General features: G+C 43.1%; 1 protein-coding gene across 2 annotated transcripts; it reads left to right on the top strand.

Annotated features, from left to right (window-relative positions):
* lrrc17 (leucine rich repeat containing 17) lies at positions 1–26,444 on the top strand. 2 transcript variants are annotated; one of them, XM_007245002.4, is made up of 4 exons: positions 1–127; positions 9,016–9,854; positions 17,857–18,012; positions 25,015–26,444. In XM_007245002.4, the coding sequence occupies exons 2-4, from the start codon at positions 9,116–9,118 to the stop codon at positions 25,428–25,430; spliced, it is 1,311 nt and encodes a 436-aa protein (XP_007245064.3). In that variant the 5' UTR covers positions 1–127; positions 9,016–9,115; the 3' UTR covers positions 25,431–26,444. The 2 variants fall into 2 exon arrangements, with proteins under 2 accessions (XP_007245064.3, XP_007245063.3); XM_007245001.4 differs by lacking the exon at positions 1–127 and adding an exon at positions 209–484.

Genomic DNA, 26,444 nt, shown 5'->3' with positions numbered 1-26,444 from the left:
CACACTCACACATACACACTCAGGCAGAACTGAGCGAGCAGGCTTTGTTCCAGCATCGAGCACTACGCGGGGAGAGCCCTGGATACTCTGACTGGATGACGCCCTGACCGAGCTTCCCTGTGACTAGGTCCTTGTGCATGTTTGTGTGTAAGAGTATGTGTGTGTGTGTGTGTGTGTGTGTGTGCATGGGAATGTGTGTATATCTAATGCATGGGGGGTTGTCTCCAGCACTGCTATTGGACAGGGAGTTACAGTACTCTCTCCACACTCTGCACACTCTGCTGTTTGCTGTAATGCCGGAGTGTACAATGACTCTTGCATGCATGCTGTCTGCAATGCAAGTTTAGGACAGACGGACCACCTCTGCTGGAATATGGGCATGTTCAGAGGGTTTATTTAAGAAGCGTGGGCTCGCTTAAAGCGTTAATGTGTTTGGTGGCTCTCCAGCACTGTGCTTCAGACAAGTAATAAGGAACAGCCTCAGGTAATCACTCTGAAATCTATGTTAAATGGTCTCTGCTGTGTTCACACACTTGGAGGGAGAAGACAGATTCTACAGTTAGCCTACTGTTAGTTCTGTGTGAGTGTGGTGTGTTCATTTACAAATTGTTACTGTGCCTTGGCATTAATGCAGTGCACTCAATAGAGTGGCTTCAGTAAGATGGTGTTAACTGATTTGAATTGAACTGATGAGAGTTATAGTGAATTGAATGGATCTGTGTAGAATCAGACTATGTGTGGATTAGGTAGAGGTTTTTTTTACAGGGATTCCTGTAAAACAGCCTGAGTTTTCTTTGATTCTTTTCTGGTGGTGTGTATGTGTGTGTGTGGAGGGAGTTGACATGTCCGCTAATCTTCTGAATGAGACCTAACACTTATTTAAATAGTGAAAATAGTAATTCTTCTTATGTCATCGTAGCTTTTTTTAGTCTTAATCCAATAAAATGTCCTGATAAATGAAAAGAGCGCTTGTATGACCCTCTTTGTGTTCCTTGCAGGAAAGCTCAAATGGTTTTAATTAAGCACTGGAGGCTACGTGTGCTCTCTCTCTCTCTCTCTCTCTCTCTCTCTCTCTCTCTCTCTACTCTTTCTCCTCATTCTTTGTCTGTCTCAGTCCTTCCCACTCTCTCTCTCTCCGGATTTTGCTGATGGTTGTATTTGGTCATGCTTGTCCACTCGGGGGTGTAGCTGGGGTGTGTGGGAGACTGCAGGAAAGAAGAAAAAGATGAAATCTTAACTCCAAAAAAATGGATCTTAAGAAAGCCAGTTTAGATTGCTTCAACTATTGTTTCACATGTGTCTAAAATAAAAGAATTAGTGTTGCACCGATACGATACTGTATCTGTATTATTGGCGATACTGGCACTTAAACACAGAATTGTTTCAGCAATTAAGAGTACCAAAATATTCTGAAGCAGTTACTGATGCACATGAATGCCACTAGGTGACGCCTGACTTGAGATTTTCAGCAGTGCAGTTATTTAAAGTGTGAGTCATTTTTGGTAAGAATGTGTAGTTGCACCAAGCATGTATAAGAGTACTTTTAAAACATGCATTGTGGTACCATCTTCCTTCAGAGTAGAAGAATCTAGTGATTTTATCAAGAACATGGATCACTAACTGTATAATAAAATAAATCATAATAATGACATTTAAAATACAAATAGCATGTTTAAATAAATAAGCAAAAGTAACATATTTGCTTGAGAAAAAGATGAATGTTCTGTGGGAACAGAACTCTTGCGCTAAGCAATTTTTACAGCTCAAACTAAAATCATCAACTACTTATCTGTATAACATTGTGAAATTTTGGAAATGTATCTTATTAAAAATAAAATACAATACAATGTAAATCCACTAAATTCTTTAAACATTAAATTATATATGGACCACAATTTTAAGTCATATTAAACTAGAAAATCAAGGTAGCATATTTTTCAGACTGTAAGACGCACATAAAATCCGCTGCTAACCGTGCCAGTCTAGTATTGCTATCCGGGACTGGCTAAGCGCTGCTAACCGTGGCAGGCTAGTATTGCTATCCGGGATTGGCTAAGTGCTGCTAACCACGCCAGGCTAGCACTGCTATCTGGGACTGGCTAAGCGCTGCTAACCACGCCAGGCTAGTATTGCTATCCGGGACTGGCTAAGCGCTGCTAACCACGCCAGGCTAGTATTGCTATCCGGGACTGGCTAAGCGCTGCTAACCGCGCCAGGCTAGTATTGCTATCCGGGACTGGCTAAGCGCTGCTAACAGCCACAGGCTAGTATTGCCATCAGGGACTGGCTAAGCGATTGCTAACTGCCGCTAGCGCTCACTTGTGGACTTAATACTCAAATTCTAAGCTTACTGTAAATAAACAGAAGCGCTTTACTCACCCAAATAAACAGTTACAGGAGAGAAATCTGTCATCTAGCACTCATTTAAGTTTGAAAGAAAAAGTGTTTTTTTTAAGAATTCAGTTTTCTTTACTTAGCTCCCCCCCCTGTGGTGGGAAGTAATGTAATGGGAAATTTGGAAGAAAAAAAACTGCCTTGTATGGTTGCATATAGACCAGAGTTTAAAATATATATTTCCTATAAAAATTATTATTTAGAGAAATTGGCACCTCTAAGGTCTTGAAAACACTGTTAATATTATTCATTATGTAGGTTTTTTGTCAGGAACAGAAATGGTGTTCCCAGGTCAGTTTGATCCGGTGCATGTTTAATTATCCAAAAGATGTCTGAAATAAAAAAAATCCTAACAAGCAGTGCGAATATTTCATAGTGCAATGATGTTCCTTGCCTCTAACAGGTAATGGTTCAATTAGGATAATTCATTCATTTTTCATAAAAAAATACAAGAACAAACTTTTTGTCATGTTTCTTTATTTTTTTTTGAAAGACCAACATATCAAACATAATAGTTTTAAATAACATTGAACATAAGCAATTTTTGTTTTATATTTGACCCGTAACATAACAGGGGGATCCAGCAATAATACTGTCAGAATTTGAATGAATGGGATGGTAAATATAGGAAAATTGGTTTGTATATAGACCAGAGTTTGGAGCCCTATAGAACATAAAAATTAAGGGGTTATCACACTAAGTTAGTGAGTATCTTATTCTCATGTGTTCAAAGTAGCCATTTTCAGTGAATACTGTACCAAGTAAGTGAAAGTCAAACCTAGGTACAAAAAAATTACATTTGGTTTTGCATAAAAAAGATTTTGGAGATCTATAAATCCAGCAAATTAAACTGTTATCAAATGACACCATTACGTTTTTAAATGCTAGTGCCAACCCTGAACCTACCAAACTCCCTGTTTTTAGCATGACTATATTAGACATGGCAGAAATGGCCAAGAAGCCTACTAATGCCATTTCTTGGAGTATTACACTTAGGAATACTACTGCTTTTAAATTAAAATAAAAAAATACTAAGGACTGCTTTAACCAGTAAATACACTTCTAAAATGCGTATTATATCTTATTTAGGATACAGAACACTGCCTTACCAAAATGAATCCTACAAAAATGGACTATTTAAATAGTTAAGTCAGTATCAGTACTTGGTATTGACAGATAACATCTATTACAGTAGGGGAAAAAGTGGTATTGGTGCATCCCCAAGTTTAACTTAAAACTTAACTTTTCCTTCTCTTTCCTTTTTCACTGCACCATGAACGCTTACTTTGTCCTGCACTGCTTCTTGCAGAAATTCTTCAAGCACCTGTCTTATTAAAGTAAGCAGAGGCTTAAGTGGACGGCACAAGGGCTGTGCTGTCCTGGCTGAAATGTGCTACTGCTTCAATCCTGTTGATGCCTGAAGCTTTTTCAGCAAAGTTTATGTAACTCGTAACATGCTAACCCCCCTTGCTTTAACACAGAAGGACTTTATAGACAGCAAATCTCCAACAGAGAGAGTCTCTGCTCGTTCATTCGCCCCTCCAGACTGCACTTTGACCAGCCCATAAGAGCACTGCGGCGTTCTTTTATCTTTTAGACTAGAGAGTGTGCAGTTACAACACTAAGTATATAACCTGAGGTCATATTATCAAGCGTTTTGGAGTTTAGTCGCTGATCTGAGGTCAAGGCCTATAGGGTCACAATGCTTCTTAGAATAGGAAGAGTGCTGATCTAGGATCTGCTCCAGTCAGTTGAATCCCTGTAAATAGTGAATAAGAGAGGGATTGGATCCTAGATCAGCACTACTACTCTGAGGGGCTGTATAAATAAGGGCCCATAAAACAGTGACTCGAAAACCTTAAGAACTCAGAACACTCAGATGTTTCTCATTTTGTTTTCACTGTATGCGTTTTGAATTGGATTGAAGCAAAAAATCTGGAATGAGAAACCACTTAAAAGTATCTCCTATGAAAAGTATAATCTGACCCCACAGATCAGTATTATTACTGGATTAAGCTTGAAAAAGTCATGGTGTACTTGCAAGTGCTCAATCACCAAAAGCACTCTTAGCACTTTCTCACCATTACTTGCGTTTTAAGCACTCTCTGCAAATCCATTCCCCCATATACAACTGTTAGCTTCACCTGTGAAAATAGCTATAAAGAAACATTACTCTGTTCTCAGCGATGTGTTATCTATCACTGCAGTCAGCGTGCTCTGCCAAGAGCTGTGTCAAACTCTTGGCAATGGTACAGACTTGTAAAATCAGCACTTGTAAAATCCATTTCTGTAATTTACTGATCTGTGATATAGCTGTGTATGGTTAAATCGTTTCTGTATTTTGATAAACCTGTAGGCAATGATAATCTGGAATGGAATGAATTAGTAAGAGAGCGAGAGAGAATAAACGAGAAGCTACTGTGAGAGAAGTGGAGTGAGGGGAGGAGTTGTTACATAACCGGGTTTACAGTGGGGGCCAGCCAGATTGCTAGCAGTAGAGTTTTGTTTGAGCAGAGTTTGTGGACTTATTTTGAAAATATTACTTTTAAATTAGATTAGTTGACTAATCTGAAATCTCTACTATGTAAGTTATCTTGCAGTGACTTTGTTGGTCTCCTGCAGAGCTGGTGTGTCTCAGTGTTTCCTACTATTGCTGTCATATATTCAAAATGGCAAGAGATGCACAAAAAATATTTTTGGTCTGAAACCAAAAACAAGGCTTTCATTCCTTTTTCATTCATTTAAATAACTTACTTCTTTTTTAAACAGCCTAATAGTAGATTTGTCTTGCACAATACATTTACCCCTTCAGTGCAATTCTAATCATGAATTCACTGAAATTCAGTGCTATTCCATTCCTAAATGTACCTCAGGAGTGCTACATGAGTTACATGAAAATTACACATTAGTTATTGATTAGTAAACTGATACCAAGTGTGATAAGTAATGGTCAACACTTTATTTCAAAAATGCTTTTTTGTCATTTTCAACTTCCATATTTTTTTTTGGTCATCAAATACAGCATCACCAGGCAGCCACTGCACACAAACGTGTTCACCTGTTTCTATAATTACTCGCCTGCCAACATGCTTATGTGGGGCTCACACTGGTGAAATGTGGGCTATGTGGGTTCCGTGGGCTTTGAGTGGGTTTGTACGTGTGCTGTTGCTGGGACCCGGTTTGGCTTCCAAAATGGACACCTTTGTTACACCACACCTTGGGTCCTGTGTACACCCCCTGTGCAGTGTACAACCCAGATGGAGCACATATTTCTTAGACATTCCACCCTGCAGAAGCTCATTGTTGTAAAGATTAGGTATAGTATGAATCTCACCCAAAGATAATACTGATAGGTCTGGCGATTAAGACATACCAACTAGGATGGAAGTTTCACTCACATAGAACACTGATAGGTCTACTGATTACAAGAAGCGCCATATCAGCTTTCTGTGTAACAGCCCTATTTCCAGAATATTTTACATGGTTTGCAGGCCACCATCAATATGCATGAAAAAGTGATGTCTGCCACCAATGACCCTTGTGGCCATCCATATGTCCATATTTTACCTGTTTGTACAGCTACCTGTCCTGTTTGTTAGCCCAGATACAAAATATGGCAGAGTACTCCAATTGCATAATGGGCATTTTGTCTGGCAATTCTGGTTCTAACCATTGATTTCTGCTTTGAATTACCCCTTTGCTTTGGTTGCTTGACTGTTTGCAGTGGCGATTGCTCTAAGATTGCAAGGGAAGCTCAGCTTCCCCTAAAATGTAAAAAAATAAGTGATTAAATATATACTATTGTGTGTACATGTCACTGAATTAAATATGCGCTACAGCGCGCTGAACTTAGTTCAGAATCAGCTTCTTATCACTGGTAACGCCGCGGCTTTCCTCTCACTCATTCCCGCAGCTTCACAGCGCTGCTTTAAACAGTGCGGACGCTGAGCGTCCACAGACTTCAATAGCGGAGCAAAGCGTGCGGCGAAACGAGACGAGTCATTGGATAATTGCTGGGCTTTGTCCCGCCCATCGGACGCTCAGCGTCTCTGGGGGTCTATGTGGCAGTGGGCTGGCCTCGGCCGGCCCGGACGCTCAGCTTCTGCATGATGATTGGATGATCTGTCTGAGGCGGAGTCCCTTTTTGATTGACAGCGAAATGAGCGAATCAGCGATCTTTTAGTGTAAAAATCGTGATGGGAGTATTTTCATTCTGTTCTGAGTTGAACCTGAGACTTTCCTAATCCTTATAGCGGCATTTTCTTTATTAAAAACAACGAGCGACAAATCAAGCTTCTATTTCTGGTGCTTTTCTGTAGCTGCTTGTGTTTGGAGACTGAATTCTATCACTCTTTCTGACTTCTATCACTCTTTCTGACTTCTATCACTCTTTTCTATCGCAGTTTCCGTCCAGCGGGTGCTGCTCAGCCCCTCCACCGTCACAAAGCACTCACAGACGGACACACTTCACACTAGCCTCTCGCCAGTGCAAGCTGCACATAATGTCAGACAGTTTTAATGTTGTGGACGGATTTTGGCGAAGCCATTTCATAGTCTTCCTTACGAAGAAAAACTTAGAGTTAAACAGCAGGGCAGATCACCTGCTCAGATTAATTTAGTGCAAAAAGTGGGGAAAATTAACAGGTATTTTCAGCTGTTCTGGTATGATAAAGTAAGCTGGCTGACTGGAAGTGCAGGATGTACAAATAAAATGTACTGTTGTCCATGCCTCTTGATGAAACCATCTCAGGACATAAATAAACAGGGGCCAGTAGTAAGTATTGTGTTATCATTAAAAATAATTTAAATAATTTAAATCAATAAAGGGATTATTAAAGGAAATTAAAACTGTCCAAAAAGGAACTAAATTTACCTGCATTTTTTCCTTTACCAACTTTAAAGATTTTGCGTAATGTTTTTTTTACTGATCATTTTATGTTTATTCATGTCATAGCATTATGTAATTTATGTAATTGTTCAATGTAAAGAATGGGTACCTTTTTGTTGTGTAGTGAAAACTTGAAAAAATTGCCTTTTGTTAACAAAAAAAAAATCTCAGGGAGAGTAGAATTTACTTATAAATAAAATGACATATGTTAAGATGTAGGCTGAAATTGAGCTTCCCCTCCTTGCAAGACCAGCATCCGCCACTGACTGTTTGTTAGTCCTTATGGTTTTGACTTGGATTGTGAATTGGTTTCAGTTTTCTTTTTTTTGCCCATGTCTGTTTTTTAGTTGCCTTGGTCTTGGTGCTGTTGTTAACAATTTGCACCATTGTTACATACTTTTTCATATTAATCTTCTTCATAAACATCTATTTGCTGCAGCCCAAGAGGACATTCATTGTATAGAGCATACCCACAGATCCAAGGCAAAGCCCTCATCCTGCTCTGCCTCAGCTCCAGACAGCGTGTCCACATCCCTCCATGTGTTCCTCATATGCCATTATGTTTACACTGGCACTGCCGGACCCCAGCACCAACCTCAAGCCGGCTCCTCACAGAGCACAGCCTGCCCTGAACGGCCCCTGAGCCCCACAGCTTCTGAGTTCATCGGAATGCCTGTTTGGGTTAGGGTGGTTTACAATAGACCGAGGTGCAGACTGAAATGGTCTGGCATCGAGACTCACCTTCCACACAAACACGCTGGTGAGGAGCTGGCGTTTTGTTAAGCCTGAACTGAGATTTACTTCATTTCATGCTTTATTCTTCCTGCGCAGTCATAGCGTGCTTAGCTGTCCACAGACATGACAATAGGCTTCATCGTGTAGGTGATAAATCTCTATGCATGATAAAACCCCTGCTGGATTTTGTTTGGATGGGTGGAAAAATGTGCTTCACACCACTGATGCGCTTTCAACGTTGAGAGTTGATGTGACTTCAGATGAATACAGTTAGCCAACGGAGGCCATGGCTTGGCAGACATGTGTAACCATGCCTGCTGCCTAACATCACACAAGGGGCTTATGATTCACAGCATTGCAGGCCAGAGCAAAACAGCAGCATGTGCAAGACGGCCCAACTGCCATTTCAGCAGAAATCTCTGAGTCACTGTTTGACACATTGTTTCTTATTAGTGTATTATATCAAAAATAGATGCCACCTCAGCCCACAGTGGAAATATTTATTGAGAGGCTGTGGACTGAATAAAGTAGTAATAATAATAAAATGAGATTTTTACAAGTTGTAGTTTTATAATCACCAGAGACAACAATTTTCCAGTCTTTTGAAGCCTATTATTGGCTACTGTTTTAAGAGTTTTCTACAGGATTGATTAATTGTTTTACTATATTTTCAGAATGATTTCTTCACAGTTGATCAGGAATCTTGTTTCACTACAATGAGCATGTTATATTACATCACACACTATTTTAGGTCTATGTTTACAGCATATTTTAGGACCATGTTTACATAAGAGTTTTACACAGAAACTCTGCCTCACAGGTGAGGCTGTAAACAGTTCTTGTCCCTTATTTATCACAGATGTTTATGAAATAATCCTGACAAATTCCTCCCAGCATCTGCTTTCCTTGCTATGTCAAATTTTAAAACATGAAGTTTAAGAAGACTTATTTGTGTACTTCTCCAAAAATGGGCTTATAACGTGCTTGTTTGTGTTTAGGGACTGCAGCTGTACTCGTGCACTCTGGTGACTGAGGTGAGCGCTCCAGATTCCAGACTGTGAGGTTTCTCCAGACATTTGGTTTGATTGAGCTTTCACCATGCGAGTCCTCACCGCCCTGCTGCTGCTACTGCTTCTGGCGCATGGCGGTGCTGAGGCGCGAAGGGAAGGCCGGGGAAGAAGGGAAAGGACACGGGGCCGGAGGAAAGCAAACACTGTCAAGCGCTTTACGGCCAGTTGCAAGGAGTACACGGAGGGCGGTGAGAAGTATCTGGACTGCCAGGACCGCCGCTTGACTGCCGTCCTGCTCGGATGGCCAGAGGACATCGAACATCTTCTGCTGGCACGGAACAGGATTCAGGCACTGCAGGACAACACCTTCAGCCACTTCAGAAACCTGCGCAGTCTGGATCTACAGCAGAATGAGATTTCTCTCATTGAGGAGGGAGCTTTCAGCGGCTTGAGCAAGCTTACGACACTTCTGCTGCAACATAACCAACTGCAGGTGCTCACAGAGGCCATGCTCATCCCCATGCCGAGGCTCACATATCTGCGTCTTCACGATAACCCCTGGAAGTGCGGATGTCAGCTGGACAGCCTGGTGCGCTTCCTGCAGGTTCCCAGCAATCGTTATATGGGAACCTACGCCAAGTGTGTTGAGCCCACAGGGCAGAGGGGCCAGAAACTGAAAACACTGGATGCAAAGTTCCTGTGCTCAGACCCTATGGAGGTTCAGCACATTCTCCCACAGCCACCAGGGATACAAAAGCAACCTGACGCAACATCACTGTGTCACACTTACGTCTTTCCCAAGCCGCTGCTGGACTGCAAGGGCAGAGGTGAGATTTTTTTTTACTCTTTAAATAATAAGAATATGTAGTCATATATTTTCGATTAAATTTCATCATGCTTAATAATCTAGCTTAATAGTCTAGTCTAGTGAGTAGTCTAGTTTATTCTAATATCTATTTTAACAGTCAACTATTCTGATGACTATTTCTGACATTCCCTCAATCACTGGCTCTTATGAGCATGGCTCCTGTTCCAATATGCTTTTTTCCTCACCTGCTCAGGTCTGCACACTTGTTAATGTAACCCTGTTGTCCAATTTCTTCCTTAACATAACACAAATTCCCTTTATAAATTACAAATCTCGAATATAAAGCGTAACATAAATGTACAAATGCAATTGTGTGAACTGAGTGACTGAGCACCTTTTCCCCTTCTCCCATTGTGTTTCTGTTCCCAGTGTTGTGTAATACAGTTACAAATTATTAATCTTTGTGAGCTGGGTAGCTAGCTAGCAGTTACTTAACAGTTTAAATCCCACTCTTTCTCTCAATCTCTCACAAGACCTCACAGTTTGATCAATGGCTGCATTTTGAAACTCTGCTTTTGCAAAGGCTGTTGGTGCAACTACTCAGATGGGGGTTTGTGACATGCTAAACTGAGCCAGATCTTTTTATTACCAACATAGCCCACAAAAACTGACAGGGTTGTCGTAATTCACAGTTTGTGCGGTGTGGGGCACTTTACTCAAATATATCCAAAATGAATTTCAAATGCATTGTGTTTGCTCAAGCAATTAAAAAAAAAAGAAAGGTTTTTCAGAATGTGTTCCATGTAGAAAAACATCAGTCTTGTCTTTAATGCAGCTACAGCACTGTGCCACTCTTTCGAGACAGTCTAAAGTAGTAAAATATACATACTTATTGTTCTTAATGTTGTGGTGATTCTGATTTTCTCATCTTGACAGCATAAATTATATACTGCAGTGCACTACGAAAGTAAAGGAGACCATATTTAATTGAACATCCTTCACATCCTCCTGACTGGACATTCCCTGATTTACAATTTTCACAAGCAAGTACATGGCAAGAGTCACTCTAAGAGCAGAAAGACATCTGAACATCTGGAAACAGACAGTTGGCAGTCCAGTAAGGCATTATAATGAAATAGAAGTTTCTTGGGAAATGAATAGAGCTATGTTTTCCAGATCATACATCTGCTCTTCCCTTCAGGGGCTACATAAATGCCACATTCAGCCTGATATCAAGGCACTGCGAGTTGCAGTACTTTTTTTCCCCACATTTTACACAAACTCAAGCCCCGGATATCAGTAACAAAGCAGAAGCTGAGTCCACATAAAGCCCCCTTCTGTTTCTGTGCATAATCTCATTCAATCACTGCATATTTTAATGTATTTATGGTACTCAGTGGAGGAAGCAAGCCTGCTTTGATCACAAGAAAGGCGTTTAGTGAAAAGACTGCTGTCACAGACAGTGAAACACATCATTCAGCTTTCTGCCTGGCAACAATATTGTATTTTGTGTGTGCTGCTCACTATACTGTAGTGTCTCTCATTGTAGAAGACAGTGACATCAGCTCTCCATCTCCAGAGTTTCTTAAAATACCAGCTCCACTCTCCCAAGAAACATCCTAAACCGCTCCTCTGGGAATAGTGAAGCAATATGTTTCATTTTTAAATTGTTTCATTGTCTGTGTACAAAGTGCAACGTGAAAAATTGGCAGCTTTTATTGTTATTATTAATGGTGGCTCAAGGATGTGGGTTCAATACCTGGATTTGGCAACTATATTACATTTGTGCTAACTATATTACTGTCTGACTTTGCTCTATAGTGTGTACCGCATTTTTCACACTAGAAGGTGCACTTAAATTCCTTTAATTTTCCCAAAAATCGTCAGTGCACCTTACAATCCGGAGCACCTTATGTATGAATTTTACTAGTCAGGTATTAGGAAGCAGTAAGAAGACGGGAGCAGTATTAGCATTAGCCGCTAACCGCACTATGCGCTAGCTCTTATGCCGTTCAGAGGTGAGTATATCGGACTGTTTCTTGCACGTTTACAGTGTTAAAACAAGCTACATGGGACAAACTGTTAGCTAATATCTCCCTGGGTTACCAGAACACTCAAACTTAGCCACTAACTGCGGCTAGCCTTAGTGGAAATCTGAAAATGTAGGCTTTCTGTAAAAAAACAGAAGCGCTTTACTCACCCAAATAAACAAAAATGTCTGGAGGAATCTGTGTAGATTAACATCCAGCAATCGTTTGACTTTAAAAGAAAATGTTCTGTTCTAAATGACAATATTTTTATTTGGAATTTGGGAGAAATGTTGTCCATAGTTTATAGAATAAAACAAAAGTGTTCATTTTACTCAAACATATACCTTTAAATAGCAAAATCCGAGCAACTGATTCAGAAACTGAAGTGGTCTCTTAATTTTTTCCAGAGTTGTATATACTAAACAGACCAGGTGTATACAATCAGAAGCTGGGAGAGCAGGAACACCGTAGCATCACGTCAAGAAAGTCTGATGGGAGTGCATGCTGGGAATTGAAGTCTTTGTTGTGTCCAGAGCAGGCGGACTGACAGCATCAGGACTAACATAATAAGTTTAGATGTCCGCATCCAAAAGTATTTAACTGTGATCCACTATTCCATATTCCAATGCTGGAAGTCATTATACCAATTAGAATTTACCAGTATGCTGCGGGGATGTTTTTGGACTCACACCGTATATGAATCACAATGTACAATTATTAATAACTGCTAGCAGCTTTAAGCAAAACAGTCCAAAATGTCCATGGTGTTGCATCATTTCTTTAAAGACATATACATCTGGTTGTGATGGTTACAAACTAACTTTCTGCATTGAGTTTGTAATGGGCATGCAGAGAGATATATTGCATCCAGGCTTGTTTGTGTTGAACTGGGCCAACTTGGGTAGTAGGGGCTTATGTTCTAAGTTGAATGTATTACAGAAGAATCTGGGCTTTCTCAGTCCCAGTCAGAAACGGTGAGTCAGCAGGAGTGGAGGGAAACTGCTGTGAAATTCTCTTGTGCCGTGATGTCATCTTGCTCTGGGATATAATGGATAACAGGCTAGGGATTTTCTTTGTCAGCAGAAAAGTGAAAACACTGTGCAGAAATCTTGGAAGAGTTACAACAACAAATAGAAGGGCGATAGCTCTGCGTTAGTCATTCCATTTGATGGGTAATGTTTTGTACACTTTCGCACACATCGTCTAAAAGCCCTTCAGACATGGTGTGAAAAATGAAAACCATGCTATAGGACAAGTCAGACTCGGTGAGGATCCTATACATTAGAGCTGTACATTATTATGATCATGGCAGCAGGAACCTTTAGGAGATAGGAGAGACCTGACCCTTTTAAACACTTTCCAAATTGTTTTTGTAAAGTTTTCTTGGCTAGAGGTACTAGGAAATTTAGTGTTGTGATGATGTATCTATTAAAACACAAGAGAATGAACACACTTCAACTCATTTTGTTTATTTACACAAAGGTCTTACAATGAAGTGAAGAATATGAGGTAACAGAATGAAGAACAACAGAATGGATGTATGACTGAATGACTGCATGCATAAGGAAAAAGATGGAATAGTTGTAGAGAATGGATGTAGTTGTAGAAGTTGGATGCATAAAAAACAGGGGTTTTTCACCAAATTTTGATTTCTGAACTCTTAAATCTTTATGAATATGAACTTGTTTTATTAGCATTATTTCAGGTCTGAAAGCTCTGCAACTCTTTTGTTATTTCAGCCATTTCTCATTTTCTTCTAATAAATGCTCTAAATTACAAAATTTTATTTGGAATTTGGAAGAAATGTTTTCCGTTGTTTATAGAATTAAAGAACAATGTTAATTTTACTCAAACATATACTAGTAAATAGCAAAATCAGAGAAACTGATTCAGAAACTGAAGTGGTCTCTTAATTTTTTCCAGAGCTCTATATTTGACGGTGGCAAGTAAGGAATTATAATTAGTTGGTTACTGTACTTAATTTTTTAGTAGTGTCTGTATTTTACTTGAATATTTCTATCTCTATATAATCAGTTTTTTTTACTCACTACATTTTTTAAAACAGGCTTGTTACATAAGTGAATCTTAATTTGCTTTGGTTTGTGTGAATCATCGTTGTTCTGGTAAACTGTATTATTACTGCAAGTCTCTTAAAAGACCTTAACTAACTGGATTGTAACGCTGTGTTGAAGGACGGGACGAGGAGAGCGGACGCTAATGCAAGTAATATTTATTGAAAAAACAGAAAACAAAACATAAACCAAACAGAAACTCAGACACATGGAGACCAACTAACAGGCGGGATTAACACAGCCATGACAGACGTATACACGCACAAGAACCGACAAAAACACTACTGACAGAGACGCTTAAATACACACACAAGGCGGGAAAGAGAACAGGTAACACCTGGGGACTGACTAACGAGGGGCGGAGCTACAAATGGACACAGGTGAGTGGAAAAACACTGGCAGAACACAGGGGCACGGGTAACGTGGGACAACACAGGCACGAGGACAGACAGGAAACAGGGCCAGGCGTGACAGAAACCTCCCCCTAAACGCGCAGCTCCCGAGGCGCGTAAAAACAAACCCCGGGGGCTGGCGGCAGGGAGAGGCCGGGGAAAACAGGAGACCGAACGGGAGACTGGACAGGGAACTGGACAGGAGACTGAGACTGGACGGGGAACTGGACAGGAGACTGAGACTGGACGGGGAACTGGACAGGAGACTGAGACTGGACGGGGAACTGGACCGGAGACTGAGACTGGACGGGGAACTGGACAGGAGACTGAGACTGGACGGGGAACTGGACGGGTGACGGAGACTGGACGGGGAACTGGACAGGAGACTGAGACTGGACGGGGAACTGGACATGAGACGGAGACTGGACATGAGACAGAGACTGGACGGGGAACTGGACAGGAGACTGGACTGGAGACTGAGACTGGACATGAGACGGAGACTGGACGGGACCGGACATGGGAACAGGGACGAGGACATTGACAGGGACGGACACAAACACGGTGACTGGGACAGGAACAGTTAAACCACAGGGGACAGGAACAGGAACGAACACAGATATGGGGACCAGGACAGGGAGAGACAAGGGAACAAAAAACATAGGTGGGTGCCCAGGACTGGCAAAAGTCTGTGGGGATAGCCTGGGCACATAACTGGGGGCAAAGTCAGGAGGCCTAGGAGCAGGCCTGGAAATACGGGGCCTGGGCCCAAACATAGTTCTAGGAGCTGGAACTGGCGTGGGTGTGGTGACGGGTGCAGCTTGGGCAGGCGCGGCGGCGGGTGCAGCTTGGGCAGGCGCAGCTTGGGCAGGCGCGGCGGCGGGTGCAGCTTGGGCAGGCGCGGCGGCGGGTGCAGCTTGGGCAGGCGCGGCGGCGGGTGCAGCTGGCGTCGGAGCTGGAGCGATAGGCACCGCTGGCACAGGAACATTGGCGGTGGGCACCGCTGGCACAGACACTGGAGCGGTAGGCACCGCTGGCACAGACACAGGAGCGGTAGGCACCGCTGGCACTGGTACGGAGACTTGGGCAGCTGGCACTGGTACGGAGACTTGGGCAGCTGGCACTGGTACGGAGACTTGGGCAGCTGGCACTGGTACGGAGACTGGAACAGCTGGAGCAGACACGGAGGCTTGAGCAGCTTCAGCAGAGACTGAGGCTTGAGCAGCTTCAGCAGACACGGCAGGAGTCCGGGGGCGTGGCTCAGCAGCCGAAGACACCTCGGAGATGGGCGTGGCCGCCGAGAGAATTTCGGAGCTGGGTGTGTGCAGATCCAGCGGAGCAGCAGCAGGGCTTGAGACTGCGGGTGGAGCAAAAACCCGGACCGGATTTTTACTCTCTCCGGCTGAGTCCAGCGCGTGGAAAGTCTCTGCTCGCGGCTGGCTCACCGGGTTGGAGGTCCTGTAGCGCGGTTTGGCAGCAACCGCGGGGAACACGGAGCGCGGTTTCACAGCCGCCGCGGAAGTCACAGAGTGCGCCTTTGCCGCGGGAGAGGAGAGTGTCTTGGCCGCGGGATTCTCGGAGCGCGGATGAGCCACGGGAGTCACAGAGCGTGGCTTCTCAGCCGCCAGGGAATACGGCCACGGAGTACGGGCTGGTGCGGGGTAGAGCTCCTCCTCCTCCTCGGAGCTACTGGGAGCACATCCCAGGAAGTCCCACGGGCTGCGCGTCCTCTGCCTCGGGCACTCATGGCTCGACCCGAGGCTCACTGCACCGATCCTTAGCGCCCCCCTAAGAAAATCCTCCCTCCGGAAGGATTCTTCTTCCGGCAGGCAGGAACTCTGAGCACGCTGCGAGCGCCGCCGCCTCCCCCCTCTCCTCCGGCGCCGGGAAGTGGAGGAGTCTTCAGTCCCATACTCCTCCTGAGCGCCGCGAGAGAATGGAGTGGGTCGGATCGCCAGCCTGGATCCATAAAACGGATTACTTACAGCGTCCATGGTTTTTTGGTCGGTTCTTCTGTAACGCTGTGTTGAAGGACGGGACGAGGAGAGCGGACGCTAATGCAAGTAATATTTATTGAAAAAACAGAAAACAAAACATAAACCAAACAGAAACTCAGACACATGGAGACCAACTAACAGGCGGGATTAACACAGCCATGACAGACGTATACACGCACAAGAACCGACAAAAACACTACTGACAGAGACGCTTAAATACACACACAAGGCGGGAAAGAGAACAGGTAACACCTGGGGACTGACTAACGAGGGGCGGAGCTACAAATGGACACAGGTGAGTGGAAAAACACTGGCAGAACACAGGGGCACGGGTAACGTGGGACAACACAGGCACGAGGACAGACAGGAAACAGGGCCAGGCGTGACATGGATACTGTTTCAGTTTCAGTAGTTGCTGTACAGAAAAGTGTCAGAAACAGGCTTATGTTTACCTGTAACTCAATTAATCAACAAATATTTTAAAATGTAAAGAAATACTTTTACTTTAAATACGTTTAGTAGCTTGTACTTTTATATTTTTTTAACGTGTAAATCATACTTTTACCGAAGTATTTTTTATCTATAGTATTTTAACTTTAAAATAAGTATGGGACTTGTGTACTTCTGCCACCTCTGGGCACTTTTCTGTATATGGCAATATGCGCATTGCTGCAGTTTCTCTGGAAGTGAGTCTCAAAATGTTGGGAAAACCCAAACAGTTTGCCTAATCTACACCTGTTAGCTAAGAGTGAGAAACTATGGAGTGTGTAACACTGCTGGTTCTGATAATGTTCGGTCATTAGGCAGGTGTTCTGGTGAGGTCATGAGAAGAAGATCTGTCTGAATCTTTTATACCCGTCACTGATTCTGCAGCCCACGTGGTCACGTCCTGATGATGTTGCCTTACACTGCCTTATGGCTAACGACTCACATGAGCCACTAAAGCTCCAAGCTGCCTTAAAGCTTTTAACAGTTCTTTCAATGGTGTAATAAATAAACAAGACCAAAAACGGATTGCTGGATCCCACTCAAGTTTACAGGCTATGTCTGAGGAGACACAACGCCAAGACTACTCATAAAATAAACAAAGGGAGATTTCCATTGCCACTGATTGCTGCCTCTTTTGTGCTGAGCACTTAGTTTCAGTTGTCTATTCCATACACACTGGACAACACAGATAATCGATTTTTTTTTAGCTCCATTATCAGTAAGTGTTACAAGAATGAGTTTGAGCTTTTAGGGACCACCAACGTTGACCACAGTGTACAGAGCTTTCCACAATTACTGTGGCAGATGTTTCCATCTATGGCTGGCCTGCTGGAAATCATTTTAAGAAACAAAAGTGCCATGAAAGTCCATGGGAAACCTTCTGCCACACAATATTTTCTTAACTCTAAAGCAATTCTTTTAGCCAGTGCAAAAAAAAGTACACCCAGGCTTTTTGTTTGCTGTAACACAATCAAATCCCAGATCTACTCCTCTTTAAGATATAAAACCTGCAAATTAAATAAACAATGCCTCTTTGTTTTCCAGAGCTGAAGACTATTCCAACTGACATCCCAGCAAGCATTGTGAAAATGGACCTGTCCTTTAACAGCATCACACAGCTGATGCCTAAAGAGTTTGTTGCTGTTAAAGACCTGAAGCTCCTAAACCTCAGCAGCAACGGTCTGGAGCGCATTGACACAGGTAATGTAGTGAAATATACACTGGCTGAATCAGCTAAAACAATGAAATCACAGAGAGGTCATTTGACTGGGCGACATACACTGCCTGACCAAAAAAATAAGTTGCCACCTGGATTTAAGTAAGTAAATGATGTGGGGTTGCTGCTGCAGTTGATCAGGTCTAGGTTCAGCAACAGTATGTGCTGAAAGAATGAGGTCAGCTGACTACCTGAATATACTGAATATAGACCAGGTTATTCCATCAATTAATTTTTTTCTTCCCTGATGAACACGGCCATATTCCAAGATGATAATTTCAGGATTCATGGGGCTGGAATTGTGAAAGATTGTTTTAGGGAGCATGAGATCATCATTTTCACACATGGATTGTTCACCACAGAGTCCAGATCTTAACCCCATTAAGAATCTTTGGGATGTGCTGGAGAAGACTTTGTGCAGCGGTCAGACTCTACCATCATCAATGCTGCAAGATCTGGATTAAACACTGGATTAAAATAAGTCTTATGACATTGCAGAAGTGTATTGAAACAATGCCATAGCGAATGTGTGCTGCAATTATGTGTAATAATGTGTAATTACCTCTATTACACAGTGTGCAATAGAGTCCAGTGAGGTAGTAGGGTTTTTAGTGCTTTCCATTTTCTGGGGTAAGTGGGGTAAGAGTGTGTGTGCATGTACAGAAAAAACATCAGTTCAGTCTCTGCAGTTGAGGAGTCTGATGGCTTGGGGGTAGAAGCTGTTGCAGAATCTGGTTGCTTTGCGGATGCTGCGGGTGGTGTAAATGTCCGTGATGGAGGGGAGAAAGACGCCGATGATCCTCTCAGCTGTCCTCACAATACGCTGGAGGGTCTTGCGGTCAGAGTGCAGGTCCCAAACCAGGCAGTGATGCAGCTGCTCAGGATGCTCTCAATGGTCCCTCTATAGAAGAGTGTGAAGACGGGTGGAGGGAGACGGCCTTTCTCAGCTTCCGGAGGAAGTAGAGACGCTGCTGGGCTTTCTTGGCTGTAGAGCTGGTGTTCAGGGTCCAGGTGAGGTTATCTGCTAAGTGGACACCAAGGAACTTGGTGCTCTTAACAATCTCCACAGAGGACCCGTCAATGTTAAGTGGAGAGTGGGTGTGTTGTGCTCTCCTGAAGTCAACAACCATTTCCTTTGTCTTGTCCACATTCAGGTGAAGGTTGTTGACTGTACACCAGCCTGTCAGCCGCTGCACCTCCTCTCTGTATGCTGACTCGTCGCCTTTGGTAATGAGACCCAGCACGGTTGTATCATCGGCGAACTTGATAAAGCTGTTAGAACTGTGTTTTGCAGCACAGTCATGAGTCAGCAGGGTGAACAGCAGAGGACTCAGGACACTGCCCTGGGGGGCCCCAGTGTTCAGTGTGATGGTGCTGGAGGTGCTGCCCCCGAACCGGACTGACTGGGGTCTCCCCGTCAGAAAGTCCAGGATCCAGTTGCAGAGGGGGGTGTTGAGGCCGAGCGAGCTTAGCTTCCTGATGAGGTTCTGTGGGATGATGGTGTTGAATGCTAAACTGAAGTCTATAAACAGCATTCTGACGTAAGTGTCCTTCTTCTCCAGGTGGGTGAGGGAGAGATGAAGGGTGGTGGTGATGGCATCGTCCGTGGAGCGATTGGGACGATACGCAAACTGCAGGGGGTCCAGTGAAGAGGGCAGTTGTGTCTTGATGTTCCTCATGACTAGCCTCTCGAAGCACTTCATGATGATGGGTGTAAGTGCAACGGGACGGTAGTCATTGAGGCAGGACACTGTGGACTTCTTCGGCACGGGGACGATGGTGGTGGACTTGAGGCACGTTGGGACAGTGGCGCTGCACAGGGAGATGTTGAAGATGTCCATGAGGACATCTGTCAGCTGGTCTGCGCACTCCCTGAGCACTCTGCCGGGGATGTTGTCTGGTCCTGCAGCTTTCCGTGGGTTGACTCTGCGCAGAGTGTTCCTCACGTCCACTGCAGTCAGGCACAACACCTGCTCGTCCGGCTTGGGCATGGTCTTTCTCACCAACGTGTTGTTTTGTGCCTCAAACCGTGCATAAAAGTTATCAGGGCATCAGGGAGGGAGGCATCACGTTCACAGGACGGTGGCATTGTCCTGTAGTTGGTGATTGCCTGGATGCCCTGCCACATGCGCCGTGCGTCACCCGTGTCCTTGAAGTGGCTGTGGATTCTCTGGGCGTGTGCGCGCTTTGCCTCTCTGATGGCTCGTGACAGGTCGGCTCTCGCTTTCCTCAGGGCCACCTTGTCACCCACTCTGAAGGCGGAGTCGCGGGTCCTCAGCAGCGCACATACCTCAGCAGTCATCCAAGGCTTCTGGTTTCGGCGTGTGGTGATGGTCTTGGAGACAGTGACATCATCAATACACTTGCTGATGTAGACAGTGACTGATGCTGCATACTCCTCCAAATCAACAGAATCGCCTTCAGTAGCAGCCTCCCTAAACATGTCCCATGCAGTGCACTCAAAACAGTCCTGAAGGGCAGAGATGGAGCTTGCCGGCCAGGTTTTCACCTGCTTCTGAACTGGTCTGGAGCGTCTGATGAGTGGTGTGTATGTTGGAGTCAGCCAAACACACATGTGGTCCGAGAAAGCGAGGTGGGGGAGGGGCTCCGCCCAGTACGCGCTGGGGATGTTTGTGTAAACAAGATCCAGCGCGCTCGCTCCTCTCGTTGCAAAGTCCACATGTTGATGGAATTTAGGGAGCACTGACTTGAGATTTGCGTGGTTGAAATCTCCGGCGATAATAAACAGTCCGTCTGGGTGTTTGTTCTGCAGATCGCTGATAGTCCGATAGAGTTCACACAGAGCCTCTTTAGCATTAGCACCAATGCTAGCGCTGGGTGGGATGTAAACAGCCGCTATTAGCACGGCGGAGAACTCCCGTACTAAATAAAAAGGTCTGCACTTGACTATCAGGAACTCCACCAGCGGAGAGCAGTGTTTGGCGACAGTCACAGCGTTGTTACACCATTCCGTGTTGATGTAAACACACACACCTCCACCGCGGGTCTTCCCGGATAGAGCCGCGGTCCTATCCGCTCTGAACGCGGTTAGCCCGGCTAGCTGAATGGCGCTGTCCGGAATGTTGTCGTTCAGCCACGATTCCACAAAAACCAAAACACAGCAGTCTCTGAACTCACGCTGGGTAGTTCGCTGGAGTCGGATGTAGTCCAGTTTATTGTCGAGGGAACAGACGTTTGCCAGAAAGAGCGATGGTATAGCCGGCCGGCTAGGACTAGCCTTTAGCCTCACGCGGATCCCGGCTCTCTTTCCGCGCTTCCGCTTTCGCTCGCACCGCTTGCGATGGCACTTCCGCTGGGCTCCGGCGTCAGGAAACACCGCGGGCTGGCGGCCTGGGTCTCTTAGCAGGCTAAGCTCAAGTAGCATCTGCAGAACCTCGTCCGGTAGCGTGTTTTCTGGCTGATTTCTCCACTGTAGCAGGGTCTGGCGGTGGTAGAACATGTGCACGGGTGTTCCGATGCACATATTTGCAGGAAATAAACGGAAAAAACGACAAATAGTAACACAAAAGCACCATTTAACGGACCCGGAGCGGCCGCTGCGTGTTAACGCGCCGCCATCTTGGGTGGGATCTGTTGATTTCTAGTTCACCTTATTCATAATTGCGAAGAATGGCTTAAGTGCTATTCTAATGGGATTACCCTTAAACATTGCGTATGATGCGTATGTTGTGTGAAATAGAGATAGGAGTGGCTACTCGATTTATAGAGTGTCTTCAGACCACAAACTCTGCTTAGAAGCACATATGTCCAAATACATTGCAATGTCACATGACAGTTCAATTTCAACTAACATTTTTATGTTGTTCATATTCTGAAACTACATTATTAGATTTTTATGTGATATTTCTTTTTAAATACTTCTAAACTTTACAATTATACAACTCTCATCTACCACACAAAAACTAGTGGTGAGTGGTTTCAGAATAGACTTGTTACAGGATTGGCATAATCTCCAATGTTCAATGCAGCATTTTCTACTGATATTAGTTGATGCGAAACATGTATTTTTGAGTGTTTAGTAAGTGACATAAAAAAATCCCGGAAGGAATCAACCAACAAAAATGAAACTTGGTGGGCAGCCAGAATGGCTATGGGTCTTTTCCTGGGAATAAACATATTATCTATCTTTTAATTTAACACTGCAATTCGACACTTCTTTTTGCAACAATTTATTTGATAATAATAATAATGTATATAATATTCTGTGTCACTTTCACTGGCCATCACACTGGGCCTGGTTTCTTTAAACATCTTACAGGTAATATAATCTTAACTGGTTAAGTGTGATATTTGCCTCACTGTTTAATAAATGTGATAAATCATATTGTTCTGCACTTTGGAAACCATTTAAATCATTTAAGCTGTTTGTGTATGTCAGGGTTTTTTTTAATGAAAAGGGATGTTGTCATGGATTCTTTCATATCACATTTCAAAAGAGAGAGGTGGCCATCATGTATTATGTATGCAATACTTAAAATGACGTGTTAAGTGACACACAGAAAAAAAAACATGCCTGACAAGCTAAAAGCACCACACTGGATCAGTCCAGTGCAGCATTATTAGCCTTTTGCAATCAAAAAACCCATAAACCTTCACACTTATTATTTTACACTGTTAAACTGGACTTGTTAAAGCCGGAGGTGCTGTAAAATTGCAGGCCTTGTGCATGTTCTTGCTGAGCAGACATTTCTCCTCTCAGCTGCAGATTTTGAGAGAGTGAGACGGCCTCATTAAGCTCTTTTTAACAAGGTCCTCAGAGACTGACAGTAATGCTTTCATTAAAATCAAAAGCTTCTCATCATTAGGTTGAGACCGACTCGTGTAAACAACAAAAGTAAACAGCAAATTTGTCTTAGTGCAGTGAGATTTAGATGTACATTTCTTAATCAAAAGAAGCAGAAAGCAAAACAACCATTAACAAACAGATAAAATTAAAATCCAGGCCTTCCAAAACTGCTCTAACTTGGGCAATCTGATTTTCCTTTCTGAACAGATAGACTGGGTGTGTAGGTCGTTGGACCCCTGAGGGACATGATGGACAGATATGACTAGATAGCGGCCCTTTTGAAAAATCTTTCAACTTCTTTACTTAGGAAATAAAATTAAGACATCTATATTAATACTGAGAAGACCATTCATAATATAAAATAAACCATTTCAGCCAAGATGTCCACTCAGGACATTAGCCATTTCATAGCCATTCAGGCTAAAGATAAACATGCTGAAACATATATTAAAATAAGAAAGAGCAACCATTTATTGTAAAGAAATGATCTTTGGTATTTTAACGATAATAAACCAAGCATTGCTGGTTAAGGCAAAATAATAGCACGGGGCACACACTGAGGGTCAGAGTTTTTAACAGTGTGTTAGCAAACACAGACTGTGACTGTTTAATGGGATACAAAAGGTTGGGAAATAGTCATGTAGTCAATTAATTATGATTGATTTTGATTCATAAGTAAATGGTGAACAGGGATTATGCTTAGTCCTATACTAACATTTTCTTTCAATGACTATTTTTGGTTGACCCCCATCTAAAGCAGTTAAATTTCCACAGAGAATTTAAAATAAAACATGCTTATGTTATTTTGTATTCAAAAATGTAGTTTATTCACTTTTTTTTAATTTATGACTGCATGGCCACAATGTTTTAGGCAATGTTTTAGTTAGTCAGTTACAATTAAAGTTATCTTTTTTGTGTAATTTCATATATGTTTTATGCTTCCCCAAAATATGGAAATACAAATACTGGACACTGGTCTTTGATGGTTAAGGTAGTTAAAAAAACAGTCAGCTATTGACCAGCAAAAATGGCTTTTATTTTGGTCATGTCCAAACATACCCTATGCTAACCTCCCAGATAGCAAAAATGACTTGTTCCGGATCCGGCGCAAACCATCCAAATGTTCTGGCCCGGTGTCCTTTTGCACGGTGGGCCAATACTGGTACAGATTTGTTTTGCAGACATGGGCCAAATCTGACCCAGCAATGGGCCAGATCTCAGCGATTTCTTTACTCATATGGCCCACATCCAGAGCCTCATTTCACATCTGGATCAGTTCTGGACCGGAGACGTACAACTCTGGCCCAGATCGGTATCGGTATCTCCTCCAGCCTGCATCTATATGCCCACTGGCCTGGATCTGCATCTTCTAAAATTATTAATATTATAAAATATTTTTTTATAGATCAATTATTGGAATCTTATCACAAACCGGACCCGGACTGTAGCCGGGCCACATCCACTAAACAGACATGAATGTTATGCGGATCTGCCGGAGGAAAAACGGTTCCGGATTGGAGCTGTCTGCTGTCTGGGCTGTTGTGTAGACAAACATTCCTGTCTTAAAAATACACAGACTCACATAATTAAAACAGTATATTAGATATACGGATAAAGATATGACTTGAGTTCTTAAGTAATACATCAAACAAAACATGAAATTAGTATAGTAGGTCTAAATGCACAAAATGTACACAACAAATTTGTCAGCATTAAATCCGCACTGTTGCAATTCTGCATATTGGTATATCATTATATTAAATCAATAGAAGAGAGCCATTAATGTGACCTGCATTACTTTTGACCAACATTACTCATCTTTATAATTCAGCCAAACAAGCATAGAAACACTATTGGATCATCTGTGGTGAGAAATCTCACAGGATGCAGCAAAAGATTTAAAGACTTGTTTACGCTTTTCAGACCTTGGCGTTATCACGGAGTCAAAAGCCAGTGTTGTTTTAACAGTTGTGCGGCTTCCATTGGTTTAGCTGTGTAACTGCTGTCAGTCGCACATTAGAGGGCTCATTTCTATAAATCATGTTGAAAATGAGACATTTTATCATTTATTATATGCAAGTTATAGCTGTATGACATTCTAGCATAGATATCAGCAGCTGATTAACAACAACCCTATTTGATTAATTAATCCTAACTGAGTCCCTCTCTGTTTCTACAGCTGCCTTTGCAGGCCTCCTCTACCTGCGAGAGCTGGACCTCTCCAACAACAGTCTGCACTACTTCAACTACGGCGTCTTGGAAGACCTGTATTACCTCCGGATGCTGTCGCTGGGGGGAAACCCCTGGATCTGTGACTACAATATTCACTACCTGATTTACTGGCTGAAGCACCATCCAGCAGTGGACTACACAGGGCTGGTGTGCAGCGAGCCTGAGGAGTTCCGGGGCTGGCCCGTGGAGAACTATGTCAAAACCTACAATGCAGAATGTCCCAAAGACAAACAGTTGGGCCAGCAGATGGGTACAGGCACCACCTCGCAGGAGCTCATTGCAGAGACTGACGAGGAGCCAAATCTGCTGCCCAGCCCACTGCGGAAAAAGCCTGATAAATTTGAGATCTTCCGTCTGAGTTAAAGAGAGGACTCTCCTGGAGGGATTTCTGCTCTTTTCTGATGAACCCTTACTCTCTGCCATATAACAAGTTTAATTCATGCATTTCAAATCAACAAAGGAAAACCTTTGAAGAAGTGTCCAACTCCAAAACATGTTACTTTAAAACCCTTACCCTCACATACATATCATCGCTTTCCAATGTAAAACAAGTATCTCCATTTTTGTGGAATTTTATATTACTACATCATTTGAACTTACACTGTGTAAAACAAATCTTGATGAACGGACCAACAGAAATTCTCAAAAATTACCTGAAAAAAACTCTTTTTACATTGACTTCAGTTGAAAGTTACGTAGGTTTTATCTCTCTCCTGAGAAGTTGCCATTTTGGAGATACTTGTTTTTCATTGGACAGTGTCGATATGCAGTGCTTATCTAGAGCAGTGTTTCTCAACCAGGGTGCCGCGGCACCCTGGGGTGCCGTCTGGCTTCATCGGGGGTGCCGTCAAAATATTGCGCCTCACGTGCATATTTACTTTCCAGAGTCAGCTCGTGTCGGGGTGTGTCCCAATTCACAGGCAGCACTAATCGCGCTAATTGTGACGCGCTATTTTATTTCATATTCCGCCAGCAACACCCCTCGTTCTCACCTGAAGTACTGCGCCAGCACCAACCCCCCCATATATTTAAAGGGTGACGTGATAGAAAAAAGGTTGAGAAACGCTGATCTAGAGTAATCTACAGTTAACTTATGGACGCTTTTTGATTTTTTTACTTTTCTAAGCAGTGATGTTATTGTGTGGACCTTCTGTGTGCAAGGCAATGAAGATATATTCTATTCAATCAATCCATTTCAGTGGTGATTTGTTTAATTCATCCAAAATGTACTGGACTCTGGCCCTACAGGACCAGAATTAAACATTCCTGCTTTAGATCCTCTATATCACAGTTACAGAAGTAACACTTTTCTTAATTTTCTACCAATTGTTCTGTAAAAAAATCTATCATAATTAATAAAAGTTGATTTTTATTCTA

The sequence above is a fragment of the Astyanax mexicanus genome, chromosome 2 (assembly GCF_023375975.1).
Source record: "Astyanax mexicanus isolate ESR-SI-001 chromosome 2, AstMex3_surface, whole genome shotgun sequence".
Taxonomy (NCBI): Eukaryota; Metazoa; Chordata; class Actinopteri; order Characiformes; family Acestrorhamphidae; genus Astyanax; species Astyanax mexicanus.
The sequence above is the reverse complement of the archived record's forward strand: the minus strand, read 5'-3'. Positions and strand labels throughout refer to the sequence as shown.